The sequence below is a fragment of the Zonotrichia leucophrys genome, chromosome 18, assembly GCF_028769735.1.
Source record: "Zonotrichia leucophrys gambelii isolate GWCS_2022_RI chromosome 18, RI_Zleu_2.0, whole genome shotgun sequence".
In the NCBI taxonomy this organism is placed as follows: Eukaryota; Metazoa; Chordata; class Aves; order Passeriformes; family Passerellidae; genus Zonotrichia; species Zonotrichia leucophrys.
In genome coordinates this window covers 9,405,888-9,423,615 of record NC_088187.1, presented here as the reverse complement: position 1 = coordinate 9,423,615, position 17,728 = coordinate 9,405,888, and the positions used below count along the sequence as shown (strand labels likewise).

The 17,728-nt window shown below is 43.7% G+C and overlaps 1 protein-coding gene across 2 annotated transcripts in view; it reads right to left on the bottom strand.

Moving 5' to 3' along the window:
• The window catches only part of CEP112 (centrosomal protein 112), a 195,998-nt gene that overhangs the window by 24,162 nt on the left and 154,108 nt on the right, over positions 1-17,728 (bottom strand). For both annotated transcript variants that reach the window (XM_064728178.1, XM_064728177.1), the window contains exons 25-27: positions 8,785-8,886; positions 6,444-6,504; positions 5,489-5,543 (exon numbers count right to left, since the gene is read on the bottom strand). In XM_064728178.1, coding sequence (XP_064584248.1) covers positions 5,536-5,543; positions 6,444-6,504; positions 8,785-8,886 — 171 coding nt within the window. In that variant the 3' untranslated portion in view covers positions 5,489-5,535. The remainder of the gene's footprint in view (positions 1-5,488; positions 5,544-6,443; positions 6,505-8,784; positions 8,887-17,728) is intronic.

Below are 17,728 nucleotides of genomic sequence, written 5' to 3'. Positions count from 1 at the left end.
GACCATGCTCCTGGAAACAACCCCATGGGCCAAACTCAGCATCTTCTGCACAGAGGGACCACCAAGCACTTCCCATCCATTCTCCTACAGGATTAAAACAGCATTTATTTTCCAAAGTGACACCAAAAAACCATATTGATATTAGAAAGCGCAAGTCCAGCCAAGCCCTGCTCTTCCTCTGTGAGGATAAAAGTGCTGGGGAGGGAGGGCTCCCTGAGGGCAGCAGTGCTCACCTGCCTCCAGGTGACACCCTGAGGGGACACCTGCAGAGGTGGCACCACACCAGGTCACCCAGGGGCTGGATCCTGCACAAGGAGCAGCATCACAGCCCAGCTGAGCACATCTCAACAGCTGCTGAAAGCAAAGCTCCTGAAGCTACCCTAAAACATGGGTTTGCACTGCCTGGAGAGAAAGGATCAGCCACCCCCACGAGAAATATGTGAAAGGAAATCATTTACAGCCTTCCTGCATCCACCAGAGATTCAGCTGTGGTCCTGAGACTTCTTCAGGTCCTGACACACCTGAGCCTGTGCCAGCTAAATCTCAATGAACAATCCTGCAGCCCCCAGCACTCCTCAGTGAAGATCCAAGGGTGGTCCTACATCCTTCATTTCAGCCCAGGACCACTTCCACCAGCAGGTTTCAGATGGATTCCAGGGCTAGAGCTTTAATGAATTCCTTGAATCCTTTATTTGGGCAAAACTGGACAAAGTTAACTTCAGTGTAAGCTTGAGATAACAAGAGAATTAGGACTCACAACCTTCTTTTGAAGAGATGGTCAGCTCTGCCTGGTATTAAACTTTGATATGAGGTTTCAATGGGAGAAGAACAAGATTCCTAAAGTATGAATCTGTTGAATAGATTTTATAAAGGTGGAAGTATTGTTACAACTCCACTGCCCAGCTGAGATAAAGGTGTTCCTTTACTTTGCTCATTCTACCAACACACATTTCCTTCTTTCCAGCCCTGATACTGAGTCTGAATCATGTGCTGCCACGTTTAAAGCCCATCTCCATTCCCACTGAGCTATGTGTCCATGAAGCATTTGAAACAAACAGCTTTGGGACCCAGCTCTGCAGATAAAATTGCTTTAGAGAGCTGCCCAAAGGAGGTCTCAGCTCTACATCCTCCTTGTGGGAAGGTGAGCTCCATGCCCACCTTCCCAAGAGTTTTGGACATATCTGCGTTGAAAGGAAAATTAAAGTTTGCTATTAGAAGACAGAGCACTACCAGGAAAGAAAACATTTCTTCTCCCAAGGATGCCTGAAAGGAAGCAAAGCTCTTATGACCTGTAGCCATAAATTTAAATCTCATAAAGCAAAGCTCTGATGACCTGTAGCCAACTATCCCACAGTTCATGGGATAAAGGGATGAAAAGAGATTGGGATTAGGGATGGCAGAACAAGGGCACGACACAATCTCCACTCCTTTTGTTCTCTGGTTCTCTGTCAGTGAAGGAGAGACCAACTGTGGCAGCAAATGGTAAATAAATGATATTTTATCCAGGGGTTTGCCTTATTTACATTATGACAAATGCCAGATAAGACCACAGAGCTGCTCAATCACTTTGTGTAAGTGCTACAAACTGCTCCCACATGCAGCACACTCCCTCCTTCTCTACACAAGACACATTTTGGCAGGATCAGGCCCTCATTCAGTACTTTCAATGCTTTTCCACAATTTTTTTTTCCAATTTAGGGAGGAAAAGTTTTATTTAATTATAATTTTTTTTTTGGTGGTTTGAATTGACCAACTGCATATCTTCCCCTGGCTTTATCAAAGAAGCCACCAGTACCAGAGCACATCTAATTTTAAGAGGGCTTTAGTAGGCAGACTTAAAATTGATCATGCATTTTAGTTTCAGTAACTTGCAATTTCTGCACGCTTTGATAGAGCACTTTAAAGAACAAGTCTTTAATGACAAAGGCTTAAAGGAAATGACCTTTCTGAAGAAAATATCAAAGCTTGGAACAGATAGCTCCTTGGAAAAAAAAAAGGCTGAATTAAAATGACCTTGTGTTCTGAAACTTCTTCATACAATATCTGACGTCTTACTTTGCCTTTGTACCCTACAAATGGGACCAAGTATAATTTAGCAGTGTGGTGCCTCCAGTCCATTCTTTGATTTTGGGAGGACTTTCAGTGTATTAAGAGAATTTTTAAAAAATCAGATCCTATAGAGATTCTCTATCAAGACCCCTCAGCACCAGGATCAAAGCTGTGCCTGTTTTCCAGAAAATTCAATAAATTTTTTCTTCTAAGCACTATAAATTTTTTTTTTCTGTGCAGCAAAATCATTTCTCAGTTTGAAACCACCACAGTCAGGAGAGATGTGGGCAAGCACCAGGAGTACCTGCTGTCCCCAGCACAATTAAAGCTCTGTTGCAGACACAAGCAGAAGGAGGGACCTTGTATCCCTTTCCTTCCAGCTGGGCCAAAAAGGAGCATTTTTGTTCCATGTAACACAAGAACTGTGAGTGGCACCGAAATAAAGTGTCACCTTGATAAAGGTCACCTCCCTGGGCACTGGTGAAAAATGTTACAGTGACTTCTTGGGTTTTATGCAGGGTAAAACAATCTTCTCTCACGGAGCAAAATCAATGAATTAAATAAATATAAAATAGAAACAAGGTTGTAACCACACTGAAGCTGGTTTAGGGACAACGAAGCCAACTACTGGCTGCTGGCAATTCTTTACCAAGTGGGGGAAAGAGAGGCAGAGAACAAGAAATAACTGGAAATCTTTCTAATCCTTCAGTTTGGACTCTAATTCTTACTTGCCACAAAAATGATCAGAGCAATGTTAACAGCTACAAGAGAATTCCACCCAAAGTTACATTTAAGTTCTTGCAAGGTTCAAAGTGGTCCTCAAGCTGTAGTTGATGCTGGAGAGAGTTCCACAAGAGTTTTGAAACCTGATGGATTCCAAGGCTAGAGTTTTAATGAATTCCTTGAACCCTTTATTTGGGCAAACTGGACAAAGTTAACCTCAGTGTAAGCTTGAGGTAACAAGAGAATCAGGACTCACATTGAGTCCTAATTGACCTGTTTGACCAACATCTACTTTTCTCAAACTGCTGTATGACCATCAGTGACATCAGCAACCCAGTTCCACCAAAAAGAAGGAAATTCAGGAATTCAAGTAGCAAGAAGAGTGTCCATGTGTTTCTTTATGGATGTATACTTTTCCTGCTGTCAAAAGCACCAAACCCACACAGATTTAAGGGAAAAACACAAGCAGAGAAGCAGAATCAAAGATGCTCAGGCATGAGAGGAGCTGTCACCGTCCCCAGCTCTGCCACTGGGACACAGGGCCATGCCCAGAGGGTACATCCCAGTGCCCACAGGCTGTTCTTCCTGCAGGGCCCAGCCTCTGCTGCCCTGCACCTTTTGGGGTAATGATATTTTCTGAAAAATCCTTTCCTTAGGGTTTTTTCTCCTGAGAAGCTGAGAGGCTTCAGGAACAAAATGTAAACATTGATTATCTGCTGCTGTGGAATGCAATAGGTGGATCTGTGATTGGCCCATGTTAGATGTTTGTAATTCATGGCCAATCACAGTCAGCTGGCTCAGACTCTCTGTCCAAGACACAAAACTTTGTTATCATTCCTTCTTTTCTATTCTTAGCCAGCCTTCTGATGAAATCCTTTCTTCTATTCTTTTAGTATAGTTTTAATATAATATATATCATAAAATAATAAATCATGTTCTGAAACATGGAGTCAGATCCTCGTTTCTTCCCTCATCCTAAGACCCCTGTGAACGCAGTCACAGGGTAAAAACATTTTACTGCCCTCAATTAGCTCAATGCATCCCAACAATTCCTGCTCCTCCATCTCCCCATTCCCCCAGGCCAGGCTTTGTGGCACCTGCCACAGCAGCACCTCCTCCTTTATCAGAGGAGCCTTATCTGTAATTAGAAGAATCACTTGTTGATTCAAGGAAGGTGTAAAACCTGCCCAGGCCCTGACAACCAGCAAAGCAGCCAGAGCTGGGGTTTGGCACGGAGCTGCCAGGAGGAGGGGTGGATGGAGCCAGCCTGCCAAAGCCTCTCCTCCTTGATCTTGGTGCCAGGAGCAGATAAGAGCCCAGCTGGTGAGCTGGGACTTGGCAGCACAGCCGCCTCCACCACAGCACTCAGGGGAGAGGAAACCTCCAAATTCCACCCAGGCTGTGGCACAGGAGCACTGGTGACACCATGGTGAGGGAGGAGAGGGGGCCATCCCCACCAGCAGGGCCCCTCTGGTGCTGCCAGGCCCACAGCTGGACTTGGAACAGGAATTTCTGGCCCCTTCTCAAGGACTGGGCCTTGATCCCAACAGCACCAGCAGCAACAACAAAGCCAGACCTAAATGTTCAATGGAAAGCCATGGAGGTACCAGCACTGTCCCATGGCTGGAGACAGGGCCAGCTCTGAGGGCTGACCACACTGCCCTCAAAGCTCACCCCAGAAAACACAGTTGCCTCCACCATGGCACTCAGGGGAGAGGAAACCTCCAAATTCCACTCAGGCTGTGGCCCAGGAGCACTGGTGGTGAGGCAGGAGAGGGGGCCATCCCCACCAGCAGGGTTCCTCTGGTGCTGCCAGGCCCACAGCTGGACTTGGAACAGGAATTTCTGGCCCTTTCTCAAGCATTGGGCCTTGATCCCAACAGCACCAGCAGCAACAACAAAGCCAGACCTAAATGCACACATTGCAAATGTTCAAGGGAAGGCCATGGAGGTACCAGCACTGTCCCATGGCTGGAGACAGGCCAGCTCTGAGGGCTGACCACACTGCCCTCAAAGCTCACCCCAGAAAACCCTCTGGAATCTCCTCAGACTTCCTGGGATTGTCACATGCCCACGTGGCACCAAGGCCACATCACCCTGACTCTTTTCCAGCTCTGTTATCAGCCCATGAGGAAGGAATTCCCTGTGCCCAGAGCATCCAACCCCACCAAGAGCCAGAGCTGCCTGCAGTGCTGCTCTAATCCTTGTGCCAAAGAATCCCTTCAAACACAGCACAAATTCCCACTTTACAAAGCCACACAAAACCCCCCTGGCTACTGAGGTGAGTGAGATGCTCAAGCAGGACAATAATGTCAAAACAAAAAGATAAGAAAATAATAATAATTTTAATATTATGTAAACACATGGACACAGAAGAATGTCAAAATATGTTAAAATATCTTGGACAATATTAATAGTAATAGAAAATGGGGTTTCCTTCATGTTTAAAAGTGAAAAAATGGTATTGGGAAGGAGTAACAAAAATATTAGTAGAGCAAAGCCTACTTGCTTGGTAAGCAAGCTCAGTGTGGCATCAAACCGTGTATCAAAAGCATAAATCTGTAATAAAATAATGATAAAAAAATAATGGAAGGAAGATACAACAAAATCCATGCTGGCATGAGCTATGAATATGTTTTCATGAAGTTCATTTTTTTTTTTGTGCTTACAAAAGAACCACTAATCTTTATAATTTACAAGAGCCAAATCTTCAAACCTATTCAAAGCAGTCCATTTGGCAATCACAGAGACTCCACGGGTCCATCAGCTACCTGAAAAGGAAGAGATTTTTGTCAGTTATACCTCATTATTTTTATCATAAAAACACAACAGGCTGAAAGCAGGGCTGGGTCCAGTGGGCAGTGGGGTCTGGAGCTTTCTATTTATCTAACAAAGTTACCTATGCTGGACTTACTACCAAGGATCTATGACATTTTCAGTTTCCAGTTAGCTTTAGCTAATTCCTGTTAACAAATAATTCAGGATTAATATTTTCACCAACTCTCACACTGCTAACCTTCTCACAGTTACTTAAATTTCTCAAATGCTGACACTATTTTTACGAGCACACATTCTTAGCTGCAGAAACCCTCATGTGAGATATGAAACACCATCAATGTCTATAAATACAGTAAAGATGGAGTGGTTTTTCCTAGGAAGGTTCCTTGTACTCACCTCTCCACGTGAATCACTTACTCTAAAGGCACAGCCAGGCTTTTTATGGCTGCAGCACTTGCCATAATTTATATTGGAGGGTGTAAACCTCTCAAAAAAAAAAAAAAAGAAAAAAAAGAAAAAAGAAGCTCAGGCTCGTGGAGATCCGGTGCTTTGAAGATGTGATCTGTAATATTCTGCCTTGCATCATTGTTTTCCATCTTTAAAGGAGGTGGCATCACCGCAGCTGTGCAGGAGCCTCACCCTCGACATGCAGGCAAAGCCCAGACTTGCAGAGCACCGGCAGCTCCTCTAATCCTGCCCTAGCACTTCTGACTAAGCACTGGGGAGAACTTCTCAGATGCTTGTTTACCGAAAATAAGGAGCTTTTCAAACTGCACCCATGTTGGAGGGTTTGAGTTAAGCTGTAAAACTTCAAGCACTGGGACCCACAAGTGTGAATGGTACAAATTGATCGGGGTGTGAATGGTACAAATTGATCAAAGATAAGCCCGTACTTTTTTTGGCGTTGCTGGCGTTCGGGTCTTCCTGGAGGACTCTTTTCTGCAGAAAACTTACCTGTAAAATACATCCCACATGAATACAAAATTCCAATCAATATATTTGTGCTCATTTCATAAAAGGAATTTTTCTGATTTCTCCTGCCTAAATAACATGCAGTAACACTTTAGCTGCGTAGAAGAATTAATATTTAATAGAAGACTGATCTCTTGGCTTCCCTGGCTCTGCTCTGGCTGTGCACTTTTCACTCCTTCAGGAACAGAGTCAAACCAGTTGTTAAACCCAGCTGGTGGCACCATCTGGGTTGTGCAAGGCCTTGGGAGCTCCCATGGGATTCCTGTGCTCTGATCCCTGCACTTTGTGATGGAGGCACTCACCTGTTCCCCAAGTGTATGAGAATTAATGCTTATTAACACACTGCATCCCTCCAGGAGCAGACAACCAGGCAGCAAATCCTTTATATTTAGCAACACATTTACAAAACTTCACCCAAGCCTCGACTATTTTCATTTTCTGCTGTTTATTTTTATCCCCGCGCGGTGCTTTTACCCAGCCTATCCTCTTCATCCTCCTCCAACAAATAAATAATCCTGACAGGTGCAGGGATTCCAGTGCCCTTCTTGTCTGATGTTTTCAAACAGGAATTTCAACAATTTTCAAAGAGCAGGACACCTGTGCTTCAGAGAGAGCCCAGCTCCCCGCGCGGTGTCCGACGCCAGCAGCCATGGATTTCTGGGAGAGCACCCAGGTTTTCATGTGTGCAGTTACTTCTGCTCCTTTGAAATGCTGCTGCTGCTTACAGAAGCTCTGCAGGTGGATATCAGATTCTGCTTTTTTTTTATTTTTTTAACTCATTAAAAGGTGTGGTGTTAGCTTAGAGTGACGCTTCCTACCACACTCCTTTTAGGAGTCTTTAAAAATAGCTTTTTACTATCAACTGGAAATAGATCTCCCAGCAGACCCTTAACTCTTTATTTCCCACAATTATTTAAATGAGAAAGAGCATCACTTCCATTAGGGATCCCCTGAGGTGGAAGCAGAATGTTTACAACCAGAATGTTGAAGCTGTGTCATTCCTTGCACATAGAAATGTTGAGTTTCCACTGTCAAAATTTCCTACTTCCATTGAAGGTGGCCTCTGCCAGGGGAAGTGTCTCATGCAGAGCAAAACATGCTATGGAATAACTCTTATGCATTGCAAAAAGAAAAAAAAAGGGAAAAAATCCCCAAATACATGGAATTGCCAATCATCTCCATAGAGAAGGTTGTGCAAGAAAGAGAAATGAGATGTTGTAGATCAATAATTTCTTGAAAAATGGTCCTGAAAATTGGCATGAGGATGTGATGATATTGTGATGATAACCTGTACTCTGTGTCCTCAGGTTTCTGCTCTTCCCAGAGCTCAGCTTGGCACTGTCCTTGTCCCAGTTCTTCCCTTCAGCCAGGACAGATCCCAAAGCTCAGATCCCAAATCCCAGATCCCAAATCCCAGGTCCCACATCCCAGTCCTTCCCAGCTCAGTTACATGCACACTCCTGCAAACACAGGTGGCATTTTCCTTGCATTCCCATTATTCCACAGCCATGATCACCCTTCTTTGTGGCTGTTTATCCTTCCTCTCTGCAGTTCAGGCAATGATGCCATTTTGTTTTCTTCCAGCTCCCAATACTCTGAATAGAAAAGCCCCAAATAACTTCTGTGGGAACCATGTGTGAGGAACACACCCAATTAATCAGCAGTTCCCTATTTCCAATGACATTTGGATATTCCTATGAGGAAATTCAATAGTCTAGTTCATAAAAATCATACTGATTCTGCAGAAAAACTGGTGGTCAGCAATATTCAAGACAAAACATTACAGAGCCTTTTTATATGGGAAAATGCAAAAATATGACAATGATCATTTAGACAAATATCTTCAAAAATATCCAATTTGCTTTGTTACATAGGCTGGAAAGAAAATCAAATTATTTCTAATCCTCTTTTTTGCCCTTTATAGGCAGCCTTTAAATGATTCCTTCAGGAGAAACAGCATAAGGAACATGAAAGATAACTGGGAACTGCATCTGAAAGGCTGAGGAAAAACCCCTAATACTGAATAAAGCCCAGCTTTTCCTGGAAGAAAAGTCTGGGATCAAAAAATACAATATGGTAGCTGTCAAACTGGAGGAGAAAAGTTTTGTGAAATATGACACTGAGTGAGAAGCCTGTAAACGCTGCCATAATTTGGTTTTGACATTAATTCAGTATTTTGGGCCAAATTTCAGATGGTCATAACCTCCTGTCTAGAAGAGATGGGTTTTATCCAGCCTAAAATGCTGAAGAATAAGAATTTACCTGAGATTTTAAAGATGAAATGGTGTCTTCAAATTCCTTTCTGGTAGATGCTGGCAGCAGCCCTTTGAGTATTTTTTGATATTCTTCTCGTATAGTAACCAACTGCAACAGAATAAAGAGAAATTTATATAGAGATGGCTGCTCTTAGGTGCTGAGCAAAAAAAAATTTTTATTTTTGCTTCTTTTGCCCAAACTGGAGGTCAAATAAACACAGAATTAATTGTGCTATTAAAAGGGAGAGAGAAGAAAGATCAGTGAAGACCTGTAAAGAACAAAAGAGGCAAAAGAGACAAAGAAAGGCAAAAGAAAACACAAGAATAAAAATATATATGGAGAGGGGGAAAAATGAGAAAATAACATGGTCTGAAGAAGAAATAATAATTTTTAAATCCATCTGAACTGAGCATTTATAGACACACTTTGCAAATTGACAGTGAGAAGTTTTCTGTTTGTCTTTGGTGGCATCTGAACCAGGTCAGGGGGGTGACATTTGTCCCTTGCTCCTTGTAAATTGTAAAATTTACAACATTTCTCAACTTTTAGGTGCTTTTGTGGACTTTTTATTATTACTCTTCATCCTGCAACTATTTTTCATTGCACTTTGTGTCTTCTTCACCTTCGTGGACACTACAGAACTTTCAATGAGCAGATTTGAGCATCTTATACCCCAAAACGAGGAAGTTTTTTAATAGGGGGAAATTTTCATGTGCAACTTTAACAGATGCTGAGTAAACAGGAGTTACAGAGCTACATGAAGAGGAATCAGATGGAAGGGCTGTGTTTATCATCTCTCCAGAATGGTTGGATTTGGTGAGTTGTGACCTGGGATAATTTGGGGAGTGTGGTTCAGGCCAACCCATCACGTTCCCACTTCAGAGCCTCACATCTGTACTTAACTCCCAATAGGATTAACTGCTTAACTCAAATTAAGCAAGGACTTGGGTGTTTTTCTGGATTAGCAGCTGAATATGTAAATAAAGGATCAAAGGGCCTCCATATCAGATTAACTCATAAAATATCTTGAAACTTTCAAGCGGAAACTCTCTTTTTTTTGTTGTTTTTTGTTCCCAAATGGCCACAACCACAAATCCAACCCTCAGCCTCACACCTGAGGAAGCCACGAGTTCCAAATCCCAGCTCCCAGAGGTGAGAATCCGAGTTCACCCCAGCACCATCCCATGGGAAAAGCAGCTCCCGCCAGAACCTGCATTATGCAGCGCGCAATTATCAATACAAAAGGAATAAAACAATCTGATGAAACGTTAGGAAAATTCTCCCTCTGAGTCACCCCGACAGGCAGGAGGAATTGCCAAATCTCTATGCAAATGGGCAATTAGAGGCTTTCCTTGGGAACTGCAAGGAAGTGATGCCACTATGCAAATCTGAAGGGGAAAAAAAAAAAAAAGAAAAAAAGAGGTGAGACAGGAAACCTCGTTTGAACTCTGCTTGAGTAAAAGCCAGCGATCAAAATTTATGTTTTTGAGAGCTACACCAATAAATTCAGGCTACTATTTCTATCAAGGCTTCCAAAGTTATGCATACGTGGTCTGCCAGGATAAATATTTTCTGAGCCAACAGCTCATTTGGGTGGGGACCTTGATAGAGCAGAAACATATATTTCAGTTGATTCAACATGTTCCATTTATTCTTGGTGAGACGAGACCAGAAACAGGCAGCCAGAGCAGCAAAATGCTTTTATTTCCTCAATTTTGATTAATAACAATCTATTTAATGGGTAAGAGGATCTGGATGATCACCTGGCCAATATGCAGCTGTAACAGAAGTTGTAATACAGCTCTGTGAGGGAAATAATAATTTTCTAATTGTGCAAGAGTTTTTTTGCAACCAGGTCATTAGTTTTAACAGTTTAAGCTGCAGTTGTCCTCTAAATAGGTGCTTTCACAATACTGGGAATATTTGTTATTAACTTTGGATCATTCCCTTTTGACAAAGGTGTTTCTTGGAAGGCCAGGAAGAAATATTGCATTGTGCTTTGAAGTATGGAGATATCTTAGAGGGTCAGCTGAGAATGGAGGGAGAAAATGAGAACCAAGCCCTGGTGGCTGCACTTTGCCTTGGGACTGAGCCCTTGCTCTGTTTCAGAGACAAGACAGGCACCTCTTTTTGCAGTGAAACCTGTTCTTTTGGATACAATTCCAATTTGCTTGAGCAGACAAAACATGCTGCTTTCAGCTCTGCTCACTGCTAATTGCATCACAATAAGATGAAAATGAGTGCCCAGCTGTTTCCTGCCGTGTTATGGTAAACAACCTGCTGGTATTTTTGGCTCAAGTCACTATCAAGGTTTATTGACCCAAGAGATTAAAATAGTGCATGGCAAAAATCTAAATCACTTCTTACAACTGAAAAATAACACCCAGTCGGCTAATGGGTACTCATTTGAATGGCAGAAAGTTTTTATTTTTTAACACTTATTTTTCACCAACGAAAGCTATGTCTGCAGGGACAGGTTTTTTTGTGCCTTAAAGGCTTTTTTGTTCTTTTATAGCCTCAAGCTGCCTCCCTAGGATCCACAAATACTGTGTCTCCTCTTGCAGACTTGAGGGACGTTTAAAATTGCAATTCTTCATCCCTCAGGAGGGCTTTAGTCAGCTGGATGAGGATGGCTCTATTTCATTTACTTGTGTTCATTTTTCTTCAGTCCTGAGAAAGTTTGTTGTTTTTTATTTTTTTCTTTGAAAATTCATTTTGGTGAGCTGATTTAATCCATGAACCCCCAGGAAGGTTTTATAGCTTTTAATATTAAGCTGCCACACTGGTCTTTGTTTATTCAGGTTGGTGGCTAATATATGAGGTTTGGAGTTTGCCCATCAATCATCTTTGGTGTCAGCAGAAAGCTGAAGTTGCCACACGTAGCTCATGTGTGCTTGGTCATCTGATAAATCAGTAAAAAAAGAAGAGATAAATAGTGACACAATTACATAAACTGATGCAAAAATGGGACTTGGAGTTTCACAGACTACACTGGAATTGTGTCGAGCATTGACCATTCTCAAAGAGAGAAAAATCTGAGTTTGATGCCCAGAAGAGAAATATACAAACCTGAGCTTTCCAACCAACCAGCCAACCAACCAACCAACCAACCAACCAACCAACCCTGTGCTTATCAGCACAATCTCAGAATTGTTTAGCTTGGAAAAAGCCTTTAAGGTCAAGTCCAACCATGAAGCAGCACTGCCAGGGTCCCTCAGCACCACGTCCACATCTCTGCAATCCCTCCAGGGATGGTGGTGACCATTTCCTTGGGCTCTTCTGCAGAATCTCCTTTCTTCCTGTGCTCAGCTGGGGCTGGGCTCTGTCTGCAGCAGCACTGACACAGCCAGAGCACACAGCCTCGAGCTGCACCCAGGGAAATACAGGCTGGAGAGCAGGGAAAAGTGTTTGACAGAAAGGGGGATAAAGTTCTGGAATGTTCTGCCCGGGGAGGTGGTGGAGTCCCCATCCCTGGGTGTGTTTGACAAAGCCTGGATGTGGCACTGGGGGCCAGGGCTTGGGTGAGGGGCTGGGGCTGGGCTGGGCTCGATGGGCTTGGAGGGCTCTGACAGCCTGGGGATTCTGGGAATTCTGTGATTCTGGGAATTCTGTGAAATCAGCTTCAATTTTTTACTGCTCCCCAGTCTTCTGCTGGCACAGCTCAGTTCTGCAGCCACCCATCTTCTCTACAAACCTCTGAGGATGTTTGGGGCTGGGTTAGCAGCGGGTGGGAGCACAGGAACATTGGCTCCATTGGCTCCTCACTGTGCTCCAGTCTCTCTCCTTCCTTTCTGAAAGAAACAACCCAAGCACATCCAGGAGAATTGCAGCATCTTCAAGGTGAGCAGATGAATTTCAGCCATGTGCAAAGCACAGGGTGTTCTGTGTCTCTTCCATGCTCTCCACCAGATCCTGCTCAGGTTCCCAACACCCAGCTCTTCCTTTCCGACATCCCTCAGCTCTGTGATGCTGAGTTCATCCCTGCTGCAAAATACCCATCTCATAAAAAACAAACAATCCAAAATTCAAAAGCCCCAAACAAATACAATCTTCTCCAGACCTTCCAGCTGTAAATGGCTTTATCTGAACCAGGGGAGCATAAGGAAACTGCAAAAGAAACTCTGAAGTAAATGAAGGGACCACAGAAAGTTGTTCAAGTTCCTTTAAGAAAAAAATCTTGTCTTGAAGGGCATGAAGTTAATTTTGTGTTTATGTCAGATAAGAATCAGAAGATAGTTGCCTTAACCAGGGTGTTGTGGCTTTTTTAGTATTTTAATTTCTGCCTGTCTATAATATTTATGCAGCATAATGTGTGCCAGGGAATACTGGGATAGTGACCAAAAGGCATAATTAGAATCTTTTAGTTGTTATCAAATTTTCTCCATGTTTCCATAAGATGAGAAAAGTTATTTCTTGTCTCTCCTAAATGCTTTCCTATATCAACAGTTGTGTGCTATAATGCTGTTTAAGAGAAAAAAAAACTCTTAAAAAAAGTTATGGATCTGTTCTGCAACATCTCTGAATGGAGACAGGAAAGATCTGCTGCAATAAATCTGAATACGGGTGAGGGTTCCAAACAGGTAAAAATAACCCCTTCAGTCTTAGGGAGATAATTGAGATAATTTAATCTCAGAATAAAATCTCCTCCTTCTAAATGAAGGTGGTAGTGGTGGTAGTAGTAGTAGTAGTAGTAATAATAATAATAATAATAATAAAGATGCATAGGTCAGCTTCATTCAGGTGAAGGAATTTTCTGAAGGCACTGTGAAAAGGGCAAGTGAAGGACAAAATATTACAATGCCATCCCAATTTAAAAAACCTCTAATCAACAGAAAAAACCAACCAAAAGAATTCACCAGAAAATAAAAACCAATCCAACATGCAAGGAATGATTAATCACTTGTTTGTGTGCTCCCTAATTGCAGGGACTCCTCCTTTGCTTTTCAGCACTCCTGAAGTCTAAGTGAGCACAGCTCCACTCCTACAAAACCTCTGTGGGTCCAGATGTGCCCCTTCCTCCCTCAGCTGGCCTGGGGGATGCTGAACAATGTCCCCAGCCCAGGAACAAACCAACCAAAATTGGCAATTTCCTTCAATTTCAGACCCCTCCAGCCTCTGTTGTAAGAGAACATTGAACTGAAGCTTGAAATCCTCTGAAATGATTTTTCCTGAGGAAGAATCCAGTGATGGATCAATTGTTTCAGAGAAGACCAAGGTCTGCACATTTGTCTTTGCAGAAAATCACCAAGCACGAATATCCGCCGCTTTCCAGCCTGGTTCCAGGCAGAGGGAATTCTGACTCTCACTGTGCAGGGGCTGTTGAAATATGGCTCTCCCAGATCTGCAGGAACAGCGTGCAACTCGATACAAATGTTCTCGAGTTCTTAAGAAAAGTAATGAATGCCATAAATCCCACGGATTTGGCTCAGCTGAAAACGGCGACCGGGCGAGATCAGCTGAGCGAGTTATTCTGTCGAGTGAACACCACGTTGCTCTCCACTGAGAAAATCCTGCTGGAGCACCTCCCCTGTCCTGACAGTTCCAATAAAAGATAAATTGGTGGCATAGCCGTCCCCTTTGTGTGTCTGTCTGTAGCCAGTAAACCATCCCAGCATCCAAGACATTTTTGCCTTGTTGTTTTGCTGACCCATGGGGACCTCCAGCCCTGCTGAGCTCCTTGCTGGGCACTGAGTTTGCTGCTCCAGGTCATTTAATTTTCTTTTCCCAACCTGCATCCAAGTGGCCTTGTTGTTACTTCAGTGGCTTGTGTTTCCATCTCTCTTTTCTTGAACAAGATCTCCCACCTGGAAAATCCTCTGATTGTTGTTAAGCAGTCTGAGTCCGTATAATTCATAGCTGCAAAAGAAGCTTTTTGAAAAAAAAAAACCCCACCAGTGGGCTGCATATGGCAAGAACAGCATTCCTGGGACTACACGACTTGGAGAGGAATAAAAGCTTTCACTGTCAACACCACGGAACAACCAGGAATGTTGTGGCTAGAAAATTCACGCTGTTCCCTCAGCCTCCCCCTCTCCAGGGCTCTGCTATTGTTCCAGCTGGGATTTGCAGGATCCTGGACTTATTTTCTTCTCCTTCCAAATGACTCAGGGCAGATGCCATCTTTGTTCCCCCAGCTCTCTTCCCCTCAGCTCCTGTCACTGCTGTCCCTTTGCTGGCCCAGGAGGTTGGGATGGCAGCAGGAGGGCTGTCCCCTCCACAGGGTGATGGGGACATGGGGGGACGCCCCACTGACACCCCCTGATTCAGAGGAACCAGCCCCAAACCAGCCCAGCTGCTCCCCAGCTCTGAGAACATGGAAAACACAGAATATTCTGGGCTGGAAGGGGCACACAAAGATCACCAGGTCCAACACATGGGGTTCATTTCTGCCTCTGGCCATTCCTTGTGCACCATCAGGATAATTAAGTCTGAAATGAAGCTCTGAGCATCTCTGACACCACTGCTGGAACACATTGATGCCTTTCAGTTTCACATTCCAGCACGTGCCACCTTCCACACGCTCCCTCCATCCGGGGTGGCTCAGCAGGGAGAGGCTCCAGAGCCTGATCCACGAGGTGCCGAGTGCTCCCCAAGGCCAGGGACGGCTCACAGAGCTCAGCAGCAGGATCAGGATCTGCCTTTTCACACCGACCCTGTGAACAAGCAAAGCTCTGTAGATAATAATCAGAAGCTACTTTTACGACCACCACTTCCAAGAACAAAAATCCAAGCAGTGTCTCCAGTGGAAAAGCAGCTGCCAGGCTTGCAGAGCCTCAGGGCTGGGAAGGATGGGCAGGGCAGCAGGAACAGGCCTGGATGAAATTGCCATGGATGGCATTTGGTGCTGATTAAACTCACAGCAAAATAGTGCCTTAGAATTTACATGAAGGTGAAGATCACCATAAAGTTGGTATTTCCCAGTCTTTTTTAGCTCCATCTCCTAGAAAAAGAGACTGGGACAGTTTCCTAATTGAACAGGCATTGCTGGGAGCATGACTGGATGTGAGGTTTTGCTGCTCTGTTCGTGTGTCATCCACTCTAGACATCCCCAATTCATTTTTCTTTTCCTTCCCTGCATTAAGCACCAGTATCACTGCTCCTTGTAGTTCTACTTCAACAGCTTCTGAAAGAGCAAAGTTCCCTTCATGGATAGTATGCAAGCAAACCACAGATGCTCTAATAGGAGGTACTGCCCTCTTAAAAGGACAAACTCTCCCATTCACTACTATTTAAGACAAAGAGCAAGAAAAGTGACATTTTAAAACAATCTCTAATTCCTGCCCACTGCCATATGCTTCTATTCTCTTCTGGTAACAATTCCCTTTTTCCCTTTTAACTATTTGTCCTGTACTTTCTGTTTGCTGTCTTTCTCCAGCTGGCCACCAAGCTCCAACAATTCATTGTGTTCTGCACAGAAGGTGTGTATTTGTGTGTTTTCCAGTTGTGTCTGATTACCAAAGCTAACATTTGATCACTGGCTTCCACACATGCACCACTATCCCCAACTCTTTTCCCTCTGACAGTTGCACAGTTGGTGAGAGCCTCCTCTCCTGCAGCTCCTGCCATATGGAGCTCCTGGGAACTTTTAACTCCATTGATTTCCAGCTCCTTTCAAATCCCACCTGCAAAGCTGTTTTGCTGTGCTTGAATCTCAGCTTCCATCTCCTCCTGCTAATCTGAAACCTCATGGCATACAGAATAATTTACTATATTCATTGTAATTCTCTTTCCTTTAATAGCTTGCCATTAAAGGAAATGATACACAGATATAAAATACAAAACACAAATATAATACACAAATATATTTGTGGCAAATGCAAAATCCTGCTTTATCCTAAAAATCTCATCCTTAATTAAAAACTGAGGGGTGCTGTTGTATCAAAGTGATTAATGAATACATCAATGGATTTGAGACACCTGCTAAGGTAAAAAGTGATAGAATTGGGCTCCAAAAAATGTCTGTGGTCATTTATGGTACCAAAAGTCCTCAATACCCCATCCCTGGAAGTGTTCAAGATTGGGCTTGGAGCAACCTGGTCTATGGAAGGGGCTGGGACTGGGTAATCCTTAAGGTCTCTTCCAACCCAAACAAAATTCTATGAAATCAACTTTGCCATACACCTATGGGGCCTCTTTATCCATGAAAGGTCCCTTATAGAGACAGAACCAGGATCAGAGTGATTCCTGCCCACCACTCTCTACTGGGAAGGCTGAAGAACCTTCCAGAACTGGATGCTGTGGTCTGTGAGTGCCAAAGAGCCTGAGCAGTGCTCCCACTCCCACTGGATTCTTCACTGCTTCTCTGTGCCTCTCCAACATCTTCTTTTCAATAAAAATACTTTAAATTGGAATTTTTTGCACTATAAGTAGTTAGAAAAGAAATCCTCTATTGTGCAGCTGTGGAACCATCAGGTTTTCAGCCTGTGGGGAGCTCTGTCCTTTTGCCTGTTGGTCCTCTGAGTTTTTCACAAGGTTTTATGGTAGGAAAACAGCTGAAACACACAGGTCCCTCCTGTCCCCAGTGCTGGGGGGTCAGCAGAGCAGTGGATGGAGGAGATGACAGAAGGTTCCTCCTCAGCCACACAGAACTGAGCAAAAACACTCCCAATCCATCCATCCATCCATCCATCCATCCATCCATCCATCCATCCTGCTGGTCAGAGGCAGAAACCACAGGAACTATTTTAATGTGACAATACTTGGTGGTGCAGTTCCTGAAAGTCACAGTGGAAATTTCTTTCAGGTTCTCACTCTTTTCCCTACAGCTCCAGAGCCCCAGCAAGGGCTGCTCTTGGTGAATCACTGCCGTGGTTTAACATCCTCCACATCCAGGCTGGGCTTCCCATTTCTGTGGGAGCACAAATGGGTCTCTGGGGGAGAAATTCTGGAAGTGTTTCAGCTCCATGGGTTCAAGCACGTGGAGCAAACAGCAGAATTTCATCACCAGCTC